The sequence below is a fragment of the Miniopterus schreibersii genome (genome assembly GCF_964146895.1).
Source record: "Miniopterus schreibersii genome assembly, chromosome: 6".
Classification (NCBI taxonomy): domain Eukaryota; kingdom Metazoa; phylum Chordata; class Mammalia; order Chiroptera; family Miniopteridae; genus Miniopterus; species Miniopterus schreibersii.
In genome coordinates this window covers 32,509,500-32,527,866 of record NC_138107.1, presented here as the reverse complement: position 1 = coordinate 32,527,866, position 18,367 = coordinate 32,509,500, and the positions used below count along the sequence as shown (strand labels likewise).

Sequence of the window (18,367 nt, the reverse complement as noted above, 5' to 3'; positions counted from 1 at the left end):
CCTCCCAGCGTGGGTGCACATTTCCCGCGTCACTGCGTTCCCGCCAGTCTTCAAGTTCTAAGTTTCATTTCCAGCCGCCAGTCGCGACTGCTGGTTCCTATATCCGCCGCTGTTTCGCGAAGCCGAGTCAGCTTTCAGGTGGCAGAGAGTGCGAGCTATGGATCCTCTGCGCAAAAAAGAGACGCGGACAACTTCGAGGGCGGGGGTCGCCACCCCCAAGGTTTCGGCGCAAAGTTCGAAGAGCGCCCGGACGAAGACCTCGCCGAAGCCCACCCGGAGGAAGCCCAGCGAGTGTTTGGTTGTCCCTGAAGTTTCCCGGCCCAACCAGCAGAATTGCGGCCCCACCAGGGCGTCGGGATCACAGCAAAAGAGCAACCTGGAACCTCAGGAGAGACCTCAGGAACGCGCGCGGAGTGCGCCCACCGAGAAGGCGCTTCTGAGCGCTGTAGCCGAGGTGGACAGGCCGGCGGATCTGCCCGCCGGGCCAGAGCTTCCCGCCGCCCCGGAGCCCCCCCTTCCCAGGGCTGGATCTCGTCGGAACCCGGGCGCACGCCCCAAGAAGGCGCCCGTGAGTGCTGAGGGCAACTTGGATGCACAGGCGAGTCCACCTGAGGGGCCGAATCCTCCCACGGCCCCAGAGCCGCCCCTTCCCAGGGCTGGATCTAGCCGCCGTGGGGGCGCACGCCCCAAGAAGGCGCCCGTGAGTGCTGAGGGCAACTTGGATGCACAGGTGAGTCCACCTGAGGGGCCGAATCCTCCCACGGCCCCAGAGCCGCCCCTTCCCAGGGCTGGATCTAGCCGCCGTGGGGGCGCACGCCCCAAGAAGGCGGCTCCCGGCGCTGAGGAAGTCTTGGAAGGACTGGCGGTTCTGTCCCAGGGGCAGGAGCCTCCCGCAGCCTCCGAGCGGCCACTTCCCAGAGCTGTATCTTGTCCTGAGGGGGGCACGCACTCCACTCTGGAGCGGAGACCTCGGTCCAGGCCCACGGAGGTTCCCGTCCACGATTCGCTGGTCCCAGCCTCTAGTGTCCACCAGAGGGAGGCGGCGCCTGGCGCCTGGAAGCCCCGGGCGGTTCTGGAGAAGTTGAGGCTACGCCGCCGGGAAATCTCAGTGGCGGCGGAGGTTGTAAACAGGATCGTCGACCACCTGCAACGAAGTATGCAGAGCTGGAAGTCCGAGTTCAGAGGTGTCGCGCTGCTACACGCGGGGAGCTACTATGAGCAAGTGAAGGTGAGCTGCGGATCGCGTGGCCTCCTGCCTTTCTGTGCTCCAGGCGGCTGGCCGGGCTTCCTTGCCCCTCTCCCAGCCTCCTCAATATTCCCCACCTCCTATGGTTCCTCACTTTCCTTCGGAAGAAACTCAGACTAGTTCTTTAGTTCTAAATTAAAGCGATGAGGAGTTGTTCTTTCTTTTATTCATCACGACATCCAGCCAACCTATACTGATTGCTAGCCACTGGCAAGACACAGCCATTGGGGGAATTCAAATGTATAGATTCAGTCATGCAAACAGGCCTGTATTGTGTTTCTCCAACAGTGTTATACTTGGTGGTTTCTGATCAGATTATGACTTGAATGATTATGAGTGATCTGCAAAAAAAATCCACAAAATTAAGATATGGAAGAAACTTTTGCCTATGAGAACATCTGTACTCCAAAGGAAAAAAATATATATATGTGTGTGTGTATATATATTATCTTCATCTGAGGATATTTTTCCATTGCTTTACAGAGAGAGTGGAAGGCAGAGAGAGAGAAACATCAATGTGAGAGAGACACATTGATTGGTTGCCTCCTGCAGGCACCCTGACCAGTGGTATGGAGGCTCCAACCCAGGTACAGTGTCCTGGGCGGAATGAAACCTGGGACCCTTCATTCCACAGGCCTATGGTCTCACCGCTGAGCCAATGGGCTAGCTCAGGAAAAATATTTTCAGTCTCTTCCTCCAGCCCCTGCAGACTCACTCTTTCTTTCAATTTCTTATTCAGATATTATGAGAAGCTCACAGTGAGTGATGTTAAACAAAATTTAAGAGAAAATCTCCTACAGGTACTAAAGGCATACTTCCTAAATACACCTCAGATGTAACTGTTTTTAAGTGTATATTCCACAGCTCCATTTGTTTGTGGGTGGTTGTCATTAAAGCCATCATTCCAGTATAAATTGCTGAATTTTGTTGAAGATTTTTGCATCTATGTTCATCAGGGATATTGGCCTATAGTTTTTGTGTGTGTAAAGTCTTTGTGTTGGGAATGAGGATAATGGTTACCTCACAAAATGAGCTTGGGAGTCTTCCCTCCTCTTGAATTTTTTGGAATAGAGAAGGATAGGTATTAATTCTGCTGCTTTGGGATGAAATGCTCTGAAGATATCAATTATATCCATCTGTTCTAATGGTCATGTAAGGCTGCTATTTTCTTACTGATTTTCTGTCTGGAAGATCTATCCACTGATGCCTGTGTCCTCACTGTGTTCTTTGGTGTCTGTGCCCAGAGAAAATGCAATCTTTCTCTCTGCCTCTTCCTATAAAGTCACCAATCCTAACAGCTTAGAACCCCACCCTCACGATCTCATGTAACCATAATGACCTCTTACAAGTTCTCTCTCCAAGTACAGACACATGGGGGGGGGGGGTTGTTAGGGCTGCAATATCTGGATTTTGGGAGGACAGTTAAGTACACAGCCCAGTACATCTCAATTTGTACTGGCCACATTTCATGTGGTTAGTAGACAAATGCCTACTAGCTACTGTGTTGAACAGTGAAGTCCAATAGCTGTACTTGAAGCATATCCTAACTAATGAAAGACTTGTGACATTTTTAATACAGTAAAAACAAGCACTAATTATAATTGCTTTAATTTTTATTGTTGTGAGAATGGGAAAGGTTCTTTGAAGCTTCTACAGGTGCTTCTAAGACAGGAATACTGTACATGACTTGGAGCTCACACTCACTTGGGTGACCAATAGATATGAGATAGCCTTTGCTCAACTAGCCAGTAGGTCAATATACACATTTTTGAGAGCATTGTGACAGGAGGGAGGCTGCAGTGTGTATCTTGTGACATAAAAGATAGAGCCTTCAAGGTCTTCAATTTTATTAAGCTTTAAACTCAGAATAAAACTGGTAAAGGCTTTAAAAGCTTACATGATATCATTTAACATTGTTTTAAGCTCTGGCCAGTGTGGCTCGGTTGTTTGGGCATCGTCCTGTGCACCCAAAGATTGCTGGTTCCATTCCGGGTCAGGCCATATGCCCAGGATGCGGACTGGATTGATCCCTGGTAGACAGTGTGCAGGAGGCAGCTAATTGATGTTTCACTCTCACATCCATGTTTCTCTCTCTTCCTCTCCCTTCATCTCTCTATCTTTTAAAAAATACTAATAATTCATTTTTAAAATGAATAAATAAAATTGTTTTAAATTATGGAATTCACACCTACTTATGGTTTAAAAAAATGAGTATAGAACCTACAAACTAAAACCAATAATACTCTCCCAGCTCCACTACTCTCACTCCCAGAGGTGTAAATATTAGGAGTCTTGCTTTTAAAAGTAGGGTTTTAAGTGGAAATTTTAAGAAAAAAATTGCAGTTGCTTGGAAAATATTCACAATCAAACACTTCACTGCTGTTTTTACTTTTTCTTAGGTTTCTGCACCTAATGAATTTGATGTTATGTTTGAACTGGAAGCCCCCAGAATTAAGCTAGAAGAATATTGCAACAGTGGTTCTCATTACTTTGTGAAGTTCAAAAGAAATCCCAGAGGAAATCCTCTGAATGAGTTTGTAGAAGGGGAAGTATTATCAGCTTCTAAGATGCTGGCCAAGTTTAGGAAACTCATTCAGGAAGAAATAAAAAAAATTGATGGTAAGACTTTCCACTTTTGATTCTTGAAGTTCTCATCATACCTACTAATTGCCAATGTACACTCCTCTCCTGGTCTTTCTTGACCCCCCTGCAGCACACTGTTGACTACTGCCTCCTCAAAACAATTCTTTGCTCTTGATATTATTCTACTACATTTTCTTGATATTCTTTTAAAACGTTGATTGGCTCTATTTTGGTCTCCATTGAATATTCACTGAACTCCTGCCTGTGGCACTGGGTGGATGTGGTTGAATAAAATCATGGGATCCCCTCTTGAAGCTTGCATCCTGTGAACACAAATTGTAGTGAATGCTGTGAAGGGAATGAACTGGGAGAAGCGGTATCAACTGGAGTGCTGGGGCAAGGCCCTGAAGCAGAAAAGAGCTAGGCAAGCTCAAGGAACTAAAATGTGACCAAGGGGAAGAGTGAAATGTAGTTGATAAGGTGGCCAGGAGCCAGATTCTTCACAGACGTGTAGATCCTAGAAAGAGGTTCAGATTTTATTTTATGTACATTGAGAAGCCAGGTGGTAATGACAAAAAATGATTGGCTTTGTATTTTTAAAAGTTTACTCTGGCCTCTATGGAGAAGATATTATAAGAAGGCAAATAAGGAGGTTAGAAAGGAAAATACTTTAGTAGTTGAGATGGAAAGATGGGGGTGAGTTGGGGTGCTAGGATGGAGGGCAGCAGACTCTCCCAAGCTGTGCTCACTTCTGGATCAAGTGTAGGGGTGAGAGAGAGGATGGCGTTGAAGAAGGCTCCCGGGTTTCTAGAAGGAGCACATGTGTAGACTGATTGTGCCATTTAGGAAGAGGAGGAACACATTTTGGGGAATGAATGAAGCCTTTGGCTTCGGATATGTTCAGTTAGAGATTCCTGTGTTGTGTTCAAGTGAATGTGTCAAGTATGGAGCTGGATATGTGTTTGGAGTTCAGAGCATACATTTGGGCTGCATGGCAGCATATAACTGGTCCCTTAGGCAGAGAGTGGAGATTAATTTATCCATTAATTTAATCAATATTCATTGGTTATCTAATATGACAGATGGTCTGGATGTTTGAGGCGTTAATGAACAAATAGAGGAAGACCCTCACCCTTCTGTACCATATAATTATGTAAGGGCAGATATGCAATTAATAACAAATGGAAAATAGTTATCTTTGATACTAGTAAATAGTTTTATGGTGAAAAAGTGTAGCAAAGTAAGAGGCATCAGGAGTGTGGGGCATAGGATGAGGGGAAATTGTAATGTTAAGTAGAGTGGTAAGAAGATCCCATTAGAAGTTGGGGAGAAGAGACAGAGCAAAAGGAGGCTGAGTGTTTTACAAGAGCAGTGGTCAGTGTATAGAATGCTGCTGACACCGAGAAACCATTGCGTTTGGTCTTTGATTTTGTGGGGATTGTTGGTAACTTTGACTTAGCAGTTTCAGGAGGGTGATGAGCACACAAAAGAAAAAGTGCAGGGATGCAGTCGAGACAGCATGTGTAGGCAACTGTAGAAAGTTTTGGCTGCAAAGGAAGTAGAAAGGTGGATAAGTATGGGGAAGAGGCTGATTTAGGGTCGAAAGATAGGCTGTTTTAGAATGAGGACACTGGAACCTTCTGTGTGGGGTAGGAATGGTCCAGCAAGGAGGGGGAGCCCATTGATGCAGGAGAGGGAACAAAGGAGCAAGGTGCATGAGAAAGTGAGGATCCAGAGGCCATGTGCAGGGGTGGCCTTAGTTAGGTGAATGGGCCCTTCCTCGGTGGTAACAGGAGGAGGAAGGGTATAATGGGGGAGGGGGGGTGTTGCAGATTTAATGATAAGAACATGGGAATGTTCTCTAGGATTTTCTCCTTGGTGTTCTGTGTTCTTTCTCACTGGGGTCCCTCCCAGAAGTCTTATCTGGGAGTAGTCTTCAACTGCTGCTTGTGCACCCCTAAATCCCAAAGCCAGTATCTCTCCTCTGGAAGTCTTTCCTGAATTTCTGACCACCATAGCTACTTGCCCAGTGGCCATCTCCACTTGGGTGTCCACAGGCACCTAGAGCTCAGTGTGTCTAAAATGATGTTCATCTCAGCTCAACTGCGCTTCCTCTTGCTTACTCTGTAGTATAGAGTCTACGCAGAAGAATGGAACCAACAAGAATCATTTCCCAGGCTACACTCCTGGGATGGCTTCCAGTGCTCCCACCTCCTTCCTCATCCTGCAGGTTCAGGCCATCTACTAGTTCTGTGAATTTTAACCTCTTCAGTGGCTCTCACTTCTGCTACCTGTGTCTTTTAAAAAAATTTAAATTGTGTATGTTTAAGATGTTTTGATAAGCATGTACATAGTGAAATGGTTTCCACAGTCAAGCTAATTAGCATAGTAACCTTTGTGTGTGTATGAGGAGAGTACCTGAAACCTGCTCTCTTAGCACAGTATTTAATACTGTACTGTTTCCAGTACTCAGTGTGATAGTATTAATGAGAGTCATCATGCTGTACATTAGATCTCTAGACTCTCCCTCCCTAACTGCAACTTTGTTCCCTTTGACCAACATCTCCCATTTCCCCGCCCCCCCACCTCCCCACCTCTGGTAACCACCATGCTACCCTTTGCTCCTGTGTATTTTTAGGTTTCACATGTAAGTGAGGTCATGCAACATTTGCCTGTGTCTGGCTTATTTTCTCCAGGTTCATCCATGTTGTCACAAATGGCAGGATCTCTTTCTTTGTTAAGACTGAATGATATTCCATTGTATGTACAGGCATACCTGATTTTATTGTGCTTCAGTTTATTTCACTTCACAGATAATGTGTTTTTCACAAATTGAAGGTTTGTAGCAGTCTTGTGTCCAGCAAGTCTGTTGGTGCTATTTTTCCAACATGCTCAGATAACATTTTAGCAGTTTTTAGCAATAAAGTATTTTTAATTGATGCATGTACATTGTTTTTCAGACATAATGCAAGTGGGCATTTAATAGACTACAGTATAGTGTAAAAATAACTTTTTTATGCACTGGGAAACCAGAAAATTTGTGTGACCTGCTTTATTGCAATATTCACTTTATGGCAGTGGTTGGGAACCGAGCCCAAATATCCGAGTGTGCCTGCACATACCACAATTTCTTTATCCACCCGTCCGTCAGTGGACTCAGGTTGGTTCCGTATATTGACTATTGTGAGCAACACTGCAGTGAATGTGGGTTGCTCCTGTGTCTTGATGCTCACTGCCTCCTTGCTACCACAGGCAGCCATGCTCTTGGGTTGGGCTATTGCTGTGGCCTTTTTTTTTTCTTCTCCCTCATCACTTTGCTCCTCCCTTCCCCTGATCTGGCCTCTTTTGCAGGCTTCTCTCCAAACTGCCATTCATCAACTTAAATGGAAATTTCCTCAAAGCAGCTCCTCATCCTCTGTGCCAGACAGGTTCCTGGCAGTGCCTCCCCGCCATGATAGGTACCAGTGAATATTGGTTAAATGAGTAAAACACTTTGTGTTGTCACGTCAGTTTCTGCTTTAGAACTAATTTCCACCTTAACACTCTCTAGATCTCCAATTCTAGTTATATTATTTTTCCTATATTTTCAAGAAAATTAGGTTGATAAACCCTTTTTTTCCTGTTATATGTTGAAACAGATACAGATGTCATTGTGGTTAAGAAGAAGAAAGGGTGTCCTGCTGTAACACTTCTTATTAAAAAACCTCAAGAAATATCTGTGGATATAATCTTGGCTTTGAAAGTACGAAGCAGCTGGCCAGCTAGTACCAGCGGAGGCATGCCCATCGATAACTGGCTTTCAGGAAAAGTTAGGACACGTCTAAGACAACAGCCATTTTACCTGGTACCCAAGCTCGCAAAGCAAGGAAGTGCTTTTCAAGGTATCTTGAATGTGAAGGTTAATTTAAAGACATATAAAAGAGTTGTTAATGTTATATACATTATATATAAACATATAAATGAAGCAATAACATTAAAATATGTAAAAGATCAACGACTGCTGTTGCCATTTCAAGAGTCATCAGGCTAAATAAGCTACAAGATAGGAGTTTGGTGAGAGATTGAATTGGAAAGGGCTTAGTTGTAGTGGTTTTATCATTAGATACTCAGCTTTAAAATGTCTACTAGTCCACATTTGAATGTTACCTTTTTAATTTGTTTTTAATAAAGAAAGACAGTACTAGCCTTGGAGCCAGGCTGCTCTGGCCCTGGAGGCTGAGGCTTCTCTTACTAGCTGTGTGATCTTGGGCTAGGTACCAAGCCTCTCTAAATAGTGCTTTATTCAGATTTCCTTAGTTTTTACCTAATGACCTTTCCGTGTTCCAGGATCCCATCTAGGACTCCACATTACATTTTGTTATCATTGTCTCCTTTGGCTCCTCTTTCTTTTTTTTTTGTTAATCCTCATCGGAGGATATTTTTTCTATTGATTTTTAGGGAGAGTGGGGTGGGGAGAGAGAGAGACAGAGAAACAGCAAAGTTAGAGACAAAAATTGGTTGCCTCCTGCACCCACCCTGACCCAACCAGGGATCTAACCTGCAACCCAGGTACATGCCCTTGTCCAGTAATCAAACCCATAACCCTTTGGTGCACAGGCCTACACTCTAACCACTGAGAACATGACCAGGCTCCTTAGGCTTTTCTTGACTGTTACAGTTTCTCAGCCTTCCCTTGTTCTTGATGATCTTGATAGTTTTCAGGAATACTAGTCAAGGTATCTAATTGAATACTAGTCAGTGGAGAAATCAGCCATTTCAGAATGTACTAGAAACCACAATCTGGGTGCTGTGTGTATGTCTGCTATGTGTATTTTGTAGAATATCCCTCATACGGTATGTGCCTGATGTTTTTCTTAGGATTAGACTGGAGTCCTGGGTTTTGGCGGGGGTGACCAGAGAACTAACATGCCCTGTTCGTTGCATCATATTAAGGATATGTGCCATGAACCTGACTTAGTACTGCTGATGTTGACCTTGATCACCTGGCTGGGGTAGTGTTGTCAGGTTTCTCCACTGTTAATTTACATTTTCCCCCTTTTCATACTGTACTGTTTGGAAGGAGGTCACTGTACACAGCTCCCACTTAAGGAGGGGGGAGTTGTGCCACCTCTTTGAGAGCAGAGTATTTACACAGAATTTTTTGGAATTCTTCTGCATGGGAGATTTGTCTCTTCTCCCCCATTAATTAATTTATTTAATCATTTATATCAACATGGAGCCATGGACATTTGTTTTATACTTTGGCCTGTAATACAATACTACTTTATTAATGTTATTGCTTCATTTGTTCCAGATTTGTCCTTTAGCTCTTTCAGTTGGGTCCCTGTGTCCTTTGGACATGTTCTATAATTGTGGGGGTTTTGTTTGTTTTGACCACTAACTCACTTTCTGGCTCTCAAAGGTGCTCCATGCTCATCTGGTATATCTCCTGCATCAGTCCTAGAATCAGCCATTTCTCCAAGGAGCCCTGCATGCTTTTATTGGAGAATGTTCTAGAAACCACGATCTGGGTGCTGTGTGTATGTGTGCTCTCTTACGAGGGTGTCAACCCTCTCAGCTGGAGAAACAAGGGAATATATGCATGTATACTAACCCCAGTACATACCCATATCGATAAATATTTTTATATGGACTACCTGTTCTGTATGCTAAGTTATACATGAATTTATACTGCCTCTAATTATAATCCATTACCACATGGATCATTCCTTCTCTCCTTGCTATTTGTAACCTCTCATTCCAACAGTGAAAAACCTGACTCCCACATCTGCCACCGATCTGCTCAATTTTCAGTTCTAGTGTACATGTATAGCTGTTTCAAAATTGTAAAGCCTTTCCTCCATGGGAAACCATTACCAGCTAGAGTACAGTTCCTTTAACCTTTAGCCTTACAGACCCCATTTCCAAAGTAATTTAGGTCAACACCTTTTGCCCCACCCCTTTCAGGAAGGTCGTTTTATACATTTGTAATGCAGCTAGAGTCCCTTTTCACAGTCTGCATTATTTCTGGGATCCCTTGATCTCCTAAATGATTTTTTTTAAGAGTTTACGTTTATTAAGGTTAACTCTTTGAGCTATAAAGTTCTACTGGTTTTCACAAATGCATTGTATCACGTATGTACCCTTAATAATAGTTTCACTCCCCTAAAAAGGCCATGTGCTTCACTTATTCAACCCTTCCCATTCCAAACTTCTGGCAACCACTGATCTGTTTACATCTCTATAGTTTTGCCTTTTCCAGAATGGCATAAATGGATTTAAACAGTAGCCATGAGCACACCTAGCTCAGTACCACCTTTTCCATGTATTGATTGCCTATTTATTGTATAGCTATTACTACACTCTTTATCCTGTTCCATCCCATTAAAATCGTTGTCTACCTTGCACTGTACTATATTGTCATGCATAATGTGTCTTTATAAGTCTTGATATCTGGTAGGGCAGGTTCTCCCACTCTGTCTTTCTTTATGAGTGTTTTAGATATTTTTGATCCTTTGCATTTTCATGAAAATTTTTGTAATATCTTGTTAAATTCTACAAAAACATCTTTTCGGATTTTGACAGAGTACAGTGAAACTATGGATGAATGTTGTAATACTTGATGTATTTATAATAATGAGTCTTCCAATTCATGGACAGGTGCATATCTCCATTTATTTAGATTTCCTCTAATACTTCTTAGTGAAGTTTTAGAGTTTTCTTCACAGAAATTTTGTATATCTTTTGTTAGATTTGCTCATAGACAATTGTAAGTTTTTAGTCTGAAAATTTTTAAACCAATAGGAAAGCAGATTGAAGAACTTACTGAACTCACACATACCTGTCACCTAGCTTCTTTTGTATTTTCTTCATACATTGTTGTCTTATCTATCAGTAATGATAGCTCTACTTCTGTCTTTCCAGTGCTATGCCCCTCATTACGCTTGCTAGGATAGCCAGTGCATGTTGGACAGACATACAGATTGCAAACATCCTGCCTAACTGATTTCAAGGGAAAACCCTCAGCTTTTTACCTTATTTTATCATGTTGCTGTGTCCTTTTTTAAATCTTTCTTTCATCAGATCGAGTTTCCATCCAGATTCAAATTGCTGAGAGGCTGTTGTTTCTTTCAAAATGTTGAGTCAATGTTAAATTTTATGACCTGCATGTTCTGCTTTTGGTGCAATGAGCATATATTTCTCCCCTGTTGTGTTAATGTGACAGATTATATTGATTGATTTTTAAATTATAAACCAATCATGTGCTCCTGGGATAAAACCAGCTGGATAATAAGAGAATCAGAGCTTAAAGGAGCTAGCCATAGTAAAACTTTGGTAGAAGGGGAGAAATCTATTCTTACATAAATTCTCCCAAGGAATAGAAATGCTCCCTAGTTCATTTTACATGAATACCAAATCTTGTAAGGATGGTATAAACATTTTTGAATCATTTTATTAAAATTATTATAAAAACAAAATATTAACAAACTGAATTGAGCAATATATAGAAGATAAATGTATCTTACATGGCTAACTATATTAAGCACCCCCTACCCCCAGTTTTTCCTATCTTGGTCCACTGTTTGCTTGGTCCACTGTTTGTTAAATGACTTCTTTTAATATGTAATTATATCATTTATCTGTTTGCTTCCTTGGGTCTATCTCCCCCAGAAATTTTTCGGAATGATATCTCAATGAAGGAAATCACTTAAATATTGTGTTGCTTATATGTAGACTCTTTGGGTAAATTACTTTTCTTTCTATTTTTCTTTTGCTAATTAAGAAGACACATGGCGGCTATCCTTCTCTCACATTGAAAAGTACATTTTGAAAAATCATGGAGGCTCTAAAAAATGCTGTGAAAAAAAAGAAAATAAATGCTGCAGGTAACTTCCTTATTTTGTTAAATGGGAGCTTATCCATGTAATGTTTATTTTTTTCTTGACTCCATAGCTCAGACTTAAAGATGATCATTGCTGGGTTGAGTCCTAGGGGCAGCACATGGCTAGATTGATGTGGAATATTGGAGGGTGAGCCTGAAACCAGGGAAACCAGATCCAAGGGACCAAGGAAAGAGTGTTGTCAGAAGGCAAGTCCAGGGACCGTAGTCCTGACCCTGGATCAGATGGATGCATAAAGTAGAACAGAACAGAGGGTGTAAACATTAGCCATGACAGCTGGTTGTGTCTTAGTATCCTGGTTGCTTCAAGGTAATAAATATTAATGTCACATAATGGGAGGGTGCCAGAAGACCACTCATTTGGATACTGCTGCTTGCTTTGAGATGGTTTGGCTGCATTGAAGGCCAGGGACTTGACTGGCTGAATTTGAAACAACAGTAAAAGATGGGTAATTATTTTTCTTGGTAGAATACATACCATAACAAATGAGATTGAAAAGCAATTGTTCATTTGAGTTTCTAAAGTTGTCCAGTATAAGGGTCACAAAAGTTAAAAGGTCAAGACAAGAATGTCCAACATGTAGGCCCCGGAGGTTCTTTAAACCTTCACGTACAGGCTTTGAAGCCAGTGTTAAGAAAAATAAATTGCTGGTAAGGCTAAATATTTTTTAAAATATTAAATTTTGTCAACTACAAAATAACTGGATGAGTAATGTAAATATTTGGAGCCTAACAAAATCATTGGATGAGTAATACAAGTATCTGCCAGTTTCATAGTTGAATTAATCCTGATAGAATAAAATATTTAAGCTAGGAATGGGGAAGAGGGAGGAAAAATATGCCTTTGAGACGTCAAAGCATATATTTGAAAAAATAGAGTGACTGTTATTATATTTATATATCTTTATTTTTTATGTCTTGATATGTATTATAATATCTGCATTGTTTATTGTATCTTCCTGTAAGATGCCTAAAGCTCTTTGCAGAATGAAGTAGGTTGTAAATAAGTACAAATAAACATTTGTGGGTGTTTTTTTTTTTATTCTACAGGAAAGATTGTTTAAAACTAATGAAATATCTTTTAGAACGATTGAAAGAAAAGTTTGGAGACCAAAAGAAACTGGATAAATTCTGTTCTTATCAAGTGAAAACTGCCTTTTTTCACGTATGTGCCCAGAACCCATGTGACAGTCAGTGGCAGTACAAAGACCTGGAGCTCTGCTTTGATAGATTTGTGGAATACTTTCTTCAGTGCCTCAAGACAGAGCATCTTCCGCATTTTTTTATTCCTGCAGTCAATCTACTTTCTCGAGACAAAACTAACAGAACATGTAAAGAATTTCTGTCAAAAGAAATTGAGTATGAAAGAAACAATGCATTTCCAGTTTTTGGTGAATTTTGAAGAAAAAAAATTATATATATATATTTGTTTTTATTGTTGAGGGTATTACAGATGTCCCCATCATCTTCCCCTTGCCCCCCCCCCAGGCCTTCACCACACTGTTGTCTGTGTCCTTGGGTTTTGCACTGATGCATGTAAGTCCTTTGGGCAATCCCTTCCCGCCACCCACCCACCCCCTTCCCTCTGGGATCTGTCAGTCTGTTCCATGCTTCCATGTCTCTGGACCTAATTGTTTGTCAGTTAGTTTGTTCATTAGATTGTACATATAGGTGAGATCATGTGATATTTTTAAAGAGTCAGAAATTAGAGTGACTGTAATAATTGGAATGTTTGAAATTTTCACAGTAATGATTGACAACAACAAATAAACAATTGTTCCCCTCTGTCTTAATAAAATGATTGATTATTTTGGGAAAGAGATTAATCAAGGAATATAAAGCAAAAGGAGTATTTTAAATCTAAAAGCTTTACCAGATTGGAATGAGAAAGGCAAAATACATAGTTATCACCTTCGTTCATCAAGCACTTATTGAACAGCACTTTTCACCAAGCAAAGATGTGTGGAAGGTGGCAAGAGGCAATATTAGAAATGACCATTGCCTTCATAAAACTGGTGGGCTTTGTTCAACAGACAAATATCTTTGGAAACCGTGTCCTATCCTAAATGTTAGGGCAACCATCATTTTTTTAAACTTTGCAACCTGCAGTCAAATATATGGGTTATATATAATACAAACTGTTCCCTATATCAATCACCTTCAATTGGAGAGTGTCTCTCCTTAAAAACAATAAAAACTCACCTTCCTGGCAAGTGATTACTGCATATGTTTCATGGAGGAAAAAACAAACAAAATATTTATAAATATGAATTTGCCTCTAAACAAGGCAAGGTATATGTACTTTTGTCACTCGTATAAAACAATAACATGAATAACACCCTGTTTTGTCTTCTCCAATGAAAAGTAAAACACTTCACTCCAAACATTTTTATCTTTTATGCTATATTTTTACTGTACCTTTTCTATGTTTAGTTATGTTTAAATATACAAATACCATTGTGTACAGTTGCCTGCAGTATTCAATACAGTAATATGCTGTACAGGTTTGTAACCCAGGAGCAACAGCTATACCACATAGCCTCGCTGTGTAGTAGGCTATCCCACCTAGGTTCCTGTAAGTGCGGTCAGTCATGTCCACACAGTGACAAAATTGCCTAATGATGCATTTCTCTGAACACGCCCTTGTTAAGCAGCGCACGACAGTACTTACGCTTTGTTGGTTGTCCACTTAATGAAAACTCCTTCCACTGTGTGGATAGTCTACCATTTTACTACCTCTTTTAGTAAACAAGGTTTTGATTTTTTTAAATTTGTAATTGATTTATTAGAGAAAGGGAGAGAGAGAAACATTCATTTGTTGCTCACTTATTTACCCATTCATTGGCTGATTCTTGTATGTGCCCTTCCCGGGATTGAACCTGCAACCTTGGTGTATCAGAATGACACTCTAGCCAACAGAGCTACCTGGCCAGGGCCAAGATTTTAAATTTTTAACATAGTTGAATTTGTCAGTCTTCTTTTTTATGGTTTGTGTATTTTATGTATCTTGTTTAACAATCTACTCTGTTTGAACATGCTAAGAGAAAAATTAGACATTTGGAGGGGAGTTTTGGAGACAACGAATGATAAATAAGTAGAAAACTAGGCACACAAAAAATCCAACCTACTTCAGGAAAAAATGAATGTGTGCAAAAGAAATTAGTCAGATTCGAGAATATTGCTCAGCAGTATTCAAATATTTATGAAGTCAAGGTAACATAACCTTGGCTATTAAAATTATGATTAATTCTATGGGGAAGATAGGGCAACAGCCTGAGTGCTAGTGTGGCGATAGCGGTGGTAGAGTGGGTTGCATTGTATTTATTTCCTATTATGCATAACAAGCTATCTCAAACCCGGTGACTTAAAACAACTCACTGATTATCATGGTTTCCGTGGGTCAGGATTCTGCACAGGGTCACACGAGGCTCCAATCAAGGCGTCAGCTGGGGCCGTAGTCTCTGCGGAGCGAATGGGAGGGGTCCACTTGTGGCAGTATTCAGTACTTACGGTGGAAAGACTGAGGCCTTCCGTTTCTTTCTGACTGTTGGCCAGAGGCTGCCCTCAGCTGCTAGAAACTGCCTTGGGCTTCTTGCCACCCGAGCCGCCTGACATTGGCAGCCCACACAGACGTGGCTGCTAACTTCAAAATCAGCTGGGGAGGGAGAGATTCCAGCAGGAGGGGCCCTGCAGCTTTCTTTTCCGGAATTACATACTCAGTCCTCCATCCCATCGCCTTTACCATGTTAAATTGGTCGGAAGCAAGTGGGGAGTTTCTCCTGTAGGAAAGGGCAGGGGAACCACCCAAGGATGTTGTGTCAGTTTACCCAAAACAGTCCACACAGAACCCCCCTCACTTCTGACACAGTCGCGGCTTCAGGAGATGCCCCCAAGTCACTCCCAGGTCTGAAAATTCACTGGAAAGAGAACTTGCTGAAACCTTTAACTCATGGTTGTAACCATGAGTTTATTACAAGATAAAGATACAGGTTAATGAGCCAAGGGAGAAAGGGCATAGGGTAGGGTCGAGGAGGGCACCAAACGCAGGGCTTCTGTTCCTTTCTGTGGAGTCATGGATGCATTCTTCTCGGCATTGATGTGAAATAATACACATGCAATATTGCCAGCCAGGGACGCTCACCTAAGCCTCAGTACCCAGAGTCTTCATTGGAGGTCAGTAGTTGGTGGCCCAGAGATCTAACTTCAGTTCCCAAGCCCTCAAGAAGTTAAGTGGTATGACCCAAAGCCCCACCATAAATCATATTGTTAGATTTTGTGGCATGTTCCAAGGGCTCTGTGATTATATCCCAGAAGCCAACAGCAAAGGCAAGACCCATCTTTGAATTAGGTTAAATTCTTTACTACCTATCTAGAGAGGAACCCCAGGAGTTGGGGGTTTTGGAACCAATCTAAGAGTGACCATCACAGGTATGTTTCTTACAGTGGAAAATTAGTAGAAATGTTAAATTTCTTATAGTGGAAAAATAGTAGAAATATCAAATTTGAAAAACCGAGACAATGCCATATAAGCATGTAATTTAGAAATAGCTAAAAGATGAAATGGTTGCATGTTAGTCATGAAAAATGAAGAAAAGAAGGCCTGGGAGCTACTTTTTAAGAATAAGCCTTATAGAACCATTTGCTTCTGTATACTACATGCACATATGACTTTTTGATAAAAATGAGAAAATTTTAAAATGTCTACATTTAAAAATATGTAACAAAATCAGATGCTTACATTTAAGTGTGAAAAAAGAAAGTTAAAATTGCCTATTCCACTACCCAGGGAGATAGCATTTCTAACCTAATTCTTCTCTGGCTGATTGTAGGATTTCTGTCTTTGGTATTCTGAAATTCATTATTACATGTATAACTGTACATCTTTTTATCCTGCATGAGATTCATTGAGCTCGATTGTGTGGATATTTTTTTATCAATTTTCTGGAAAATTCTCAGCCATATCTCTTCAAATGTTGGCCTGGCCCTAATCTCTCTCTCTTCTCTGGGACTCTAGTTAAGTGTATGTTCGAACTTCTGAATTTTCTATTGCCTAACCCTCTTTTGTATTTTCTGTCTTTGTTGTCCTGTGCTGCATTCTGACTTATCTTCTAGTTCACTTATTTAGTGTTAAATTATGTCTAATTCTCTGGTAAATGCCTTAAAATTATTTTTATTATGCACATATATACATACACACAAAAACAGGAGGATATTATATTCTCATATTTATCCCCTGGCTTGAACAATATCATCATTCCACTTTCCTGGTTTTACCTGTGGTCCTTGAGTTTGAAATTTTTCAGTATATATTCTTTTCATTTCTAGAAGTTTTATCTGATTCTTGTTCTCATCTGCTATGTCACTTTAAAAATTTTATTTTTATTATATTTTAATTGATGTTTTAGGGGGGAGAGAGAAAGAAAAACATTGATTTGCTGTTCCATTCATTGGTTGATTCTTGTATGTGCTATGACCAGGGATTTTACCCACAACCTTGGCGTATTGTGACGACACTCTAACCAACTCAACTACCCGGTCAGGGTGCTGCTGTATCACTTTTCATAGTTTCCTATTTCTGGCAGGTATTTTGAATCCTGAAGTTTAATTACCTAGTAATCATAGCTTTATAATATGTCTGATAATTTGTGTTTGTAGTTTACCACTACTGTTTCTATTGTTTTCTGGTCTCCTTTGTGGTACATGGTTATGTTTTTCCTGAGTGCTGTTTATTATTCCTGAGATTCTCTTTGGTCTAGGATGTAGGCACCTCCCTTTAAAGAGGATTTGTTTGCATTTGCCAGGCTTCTGGGGTATATTAGCAGTCAGCGAACGAAGCTCCTCAAATCAGGGTTGCTTCTGGAGGCTCCTTGGACCACTGAGGCAATAGGAACCTGAGCTTCACATCTGTATAGATAGAACTGCCTCACCCTTCCTAGCATTGGCATTTCATTCCATTGCAGTAATCAGATTGCTGTTATTTTCTAGATTTATGTACAGAAGGGAGAATGGCTTGATTTAATGCTGTTTCTCAGCTCTGATACCAGTTATGCTATAGAATGAGCTTTGAAAAACTCTTTTTAAATTTCCTGGTATGCAGGATTTACCTTCTTGTTGAAGGCCTCTGGTTGATTACATTTTATGTTTCTTCTGTTTTTTCTACTCAGCTTAACTACCAGAGTTAATTTTGGTAACTTAGGAAAATACAGCCAAGCTTATGAATTCGTATTGGTTGACATAATGTTAAACACTGTTCTTAAAATTTTATGCCTCTATATCACTAAGGTAGTTAGAGCGGGAAGAGCTGTTCTTCCCTCCCCACCCAGACTTACCAGAAATTTGTCTATTTGATGGGTCTTACTAAAGAACCAAGTGTTGGTTTTCAGTGAGCTCTGTATTTTCTAATTCATTAATTTATACATTTACCTTTATTTCCCTTTCTGATTTTTATTAATCTTCTTAATACTAATACCAGGAAACTATTATTGCATGAATAACATGAGATGATGAAAGCCTAATTATACACAGATACAAATATCTACATAAATAGTCAATGTTAATACAAGTAACTATCATACACAAATATAGGAAACTACACAAAACTGTAAGGGAAAGGTGGGGAGTATTATTAGTCAAGTATTATTAGTTCATGGAAATGAAAT

The 18,367-nt window shown here is 40.8% G+C and overlaps 1 protein-coding gene across 3 annotated transcripts; it reads left to right on the top strand.

The window, feature by feature from the left end:
* The first annotated feature begins 71 nt into the window (after nt 1-71).
* On the top strand, nt 72-13,499 carry CGAS (cyclic GMP-AMP synthase). 3 transcript variants are annotated; one of them, XM_081140818.1, is made up of 5 exons: nt 72-694; nt 827-1,228; nt 3,646-3,865; nt 11,592-11,694; nt 12,759-13,493. In XM_081140818.1, the coding sequence occupies exons 1-5, from the start codon at nt 158-160 to the stop codon at nt 13,108-13,110; spliced, it is 1,614 nt and encodes a 537-aa protein (XP_080996944.1). In that variant the 5' UTR covers nt 72-157; the 3' UTR covers nt 13,111-13,493. The 3 variants fall into 3 exon arrangements, with proteins under 3 accessions (XP_080996944.1, XP_080996942.1, XP_080996943.1); XM_081140816.1 differs by adding an exon at nt 7,468-7,710 and having other exon boundaries at nt 73-1,228; nt 12,759-13,499; XM_081140817.1 differs by having other exon boundaries at nt 73-1,228.
* The last annotated feature ends 4,868 nt before the right edge of the window (nt 13,500-18,367 follow it).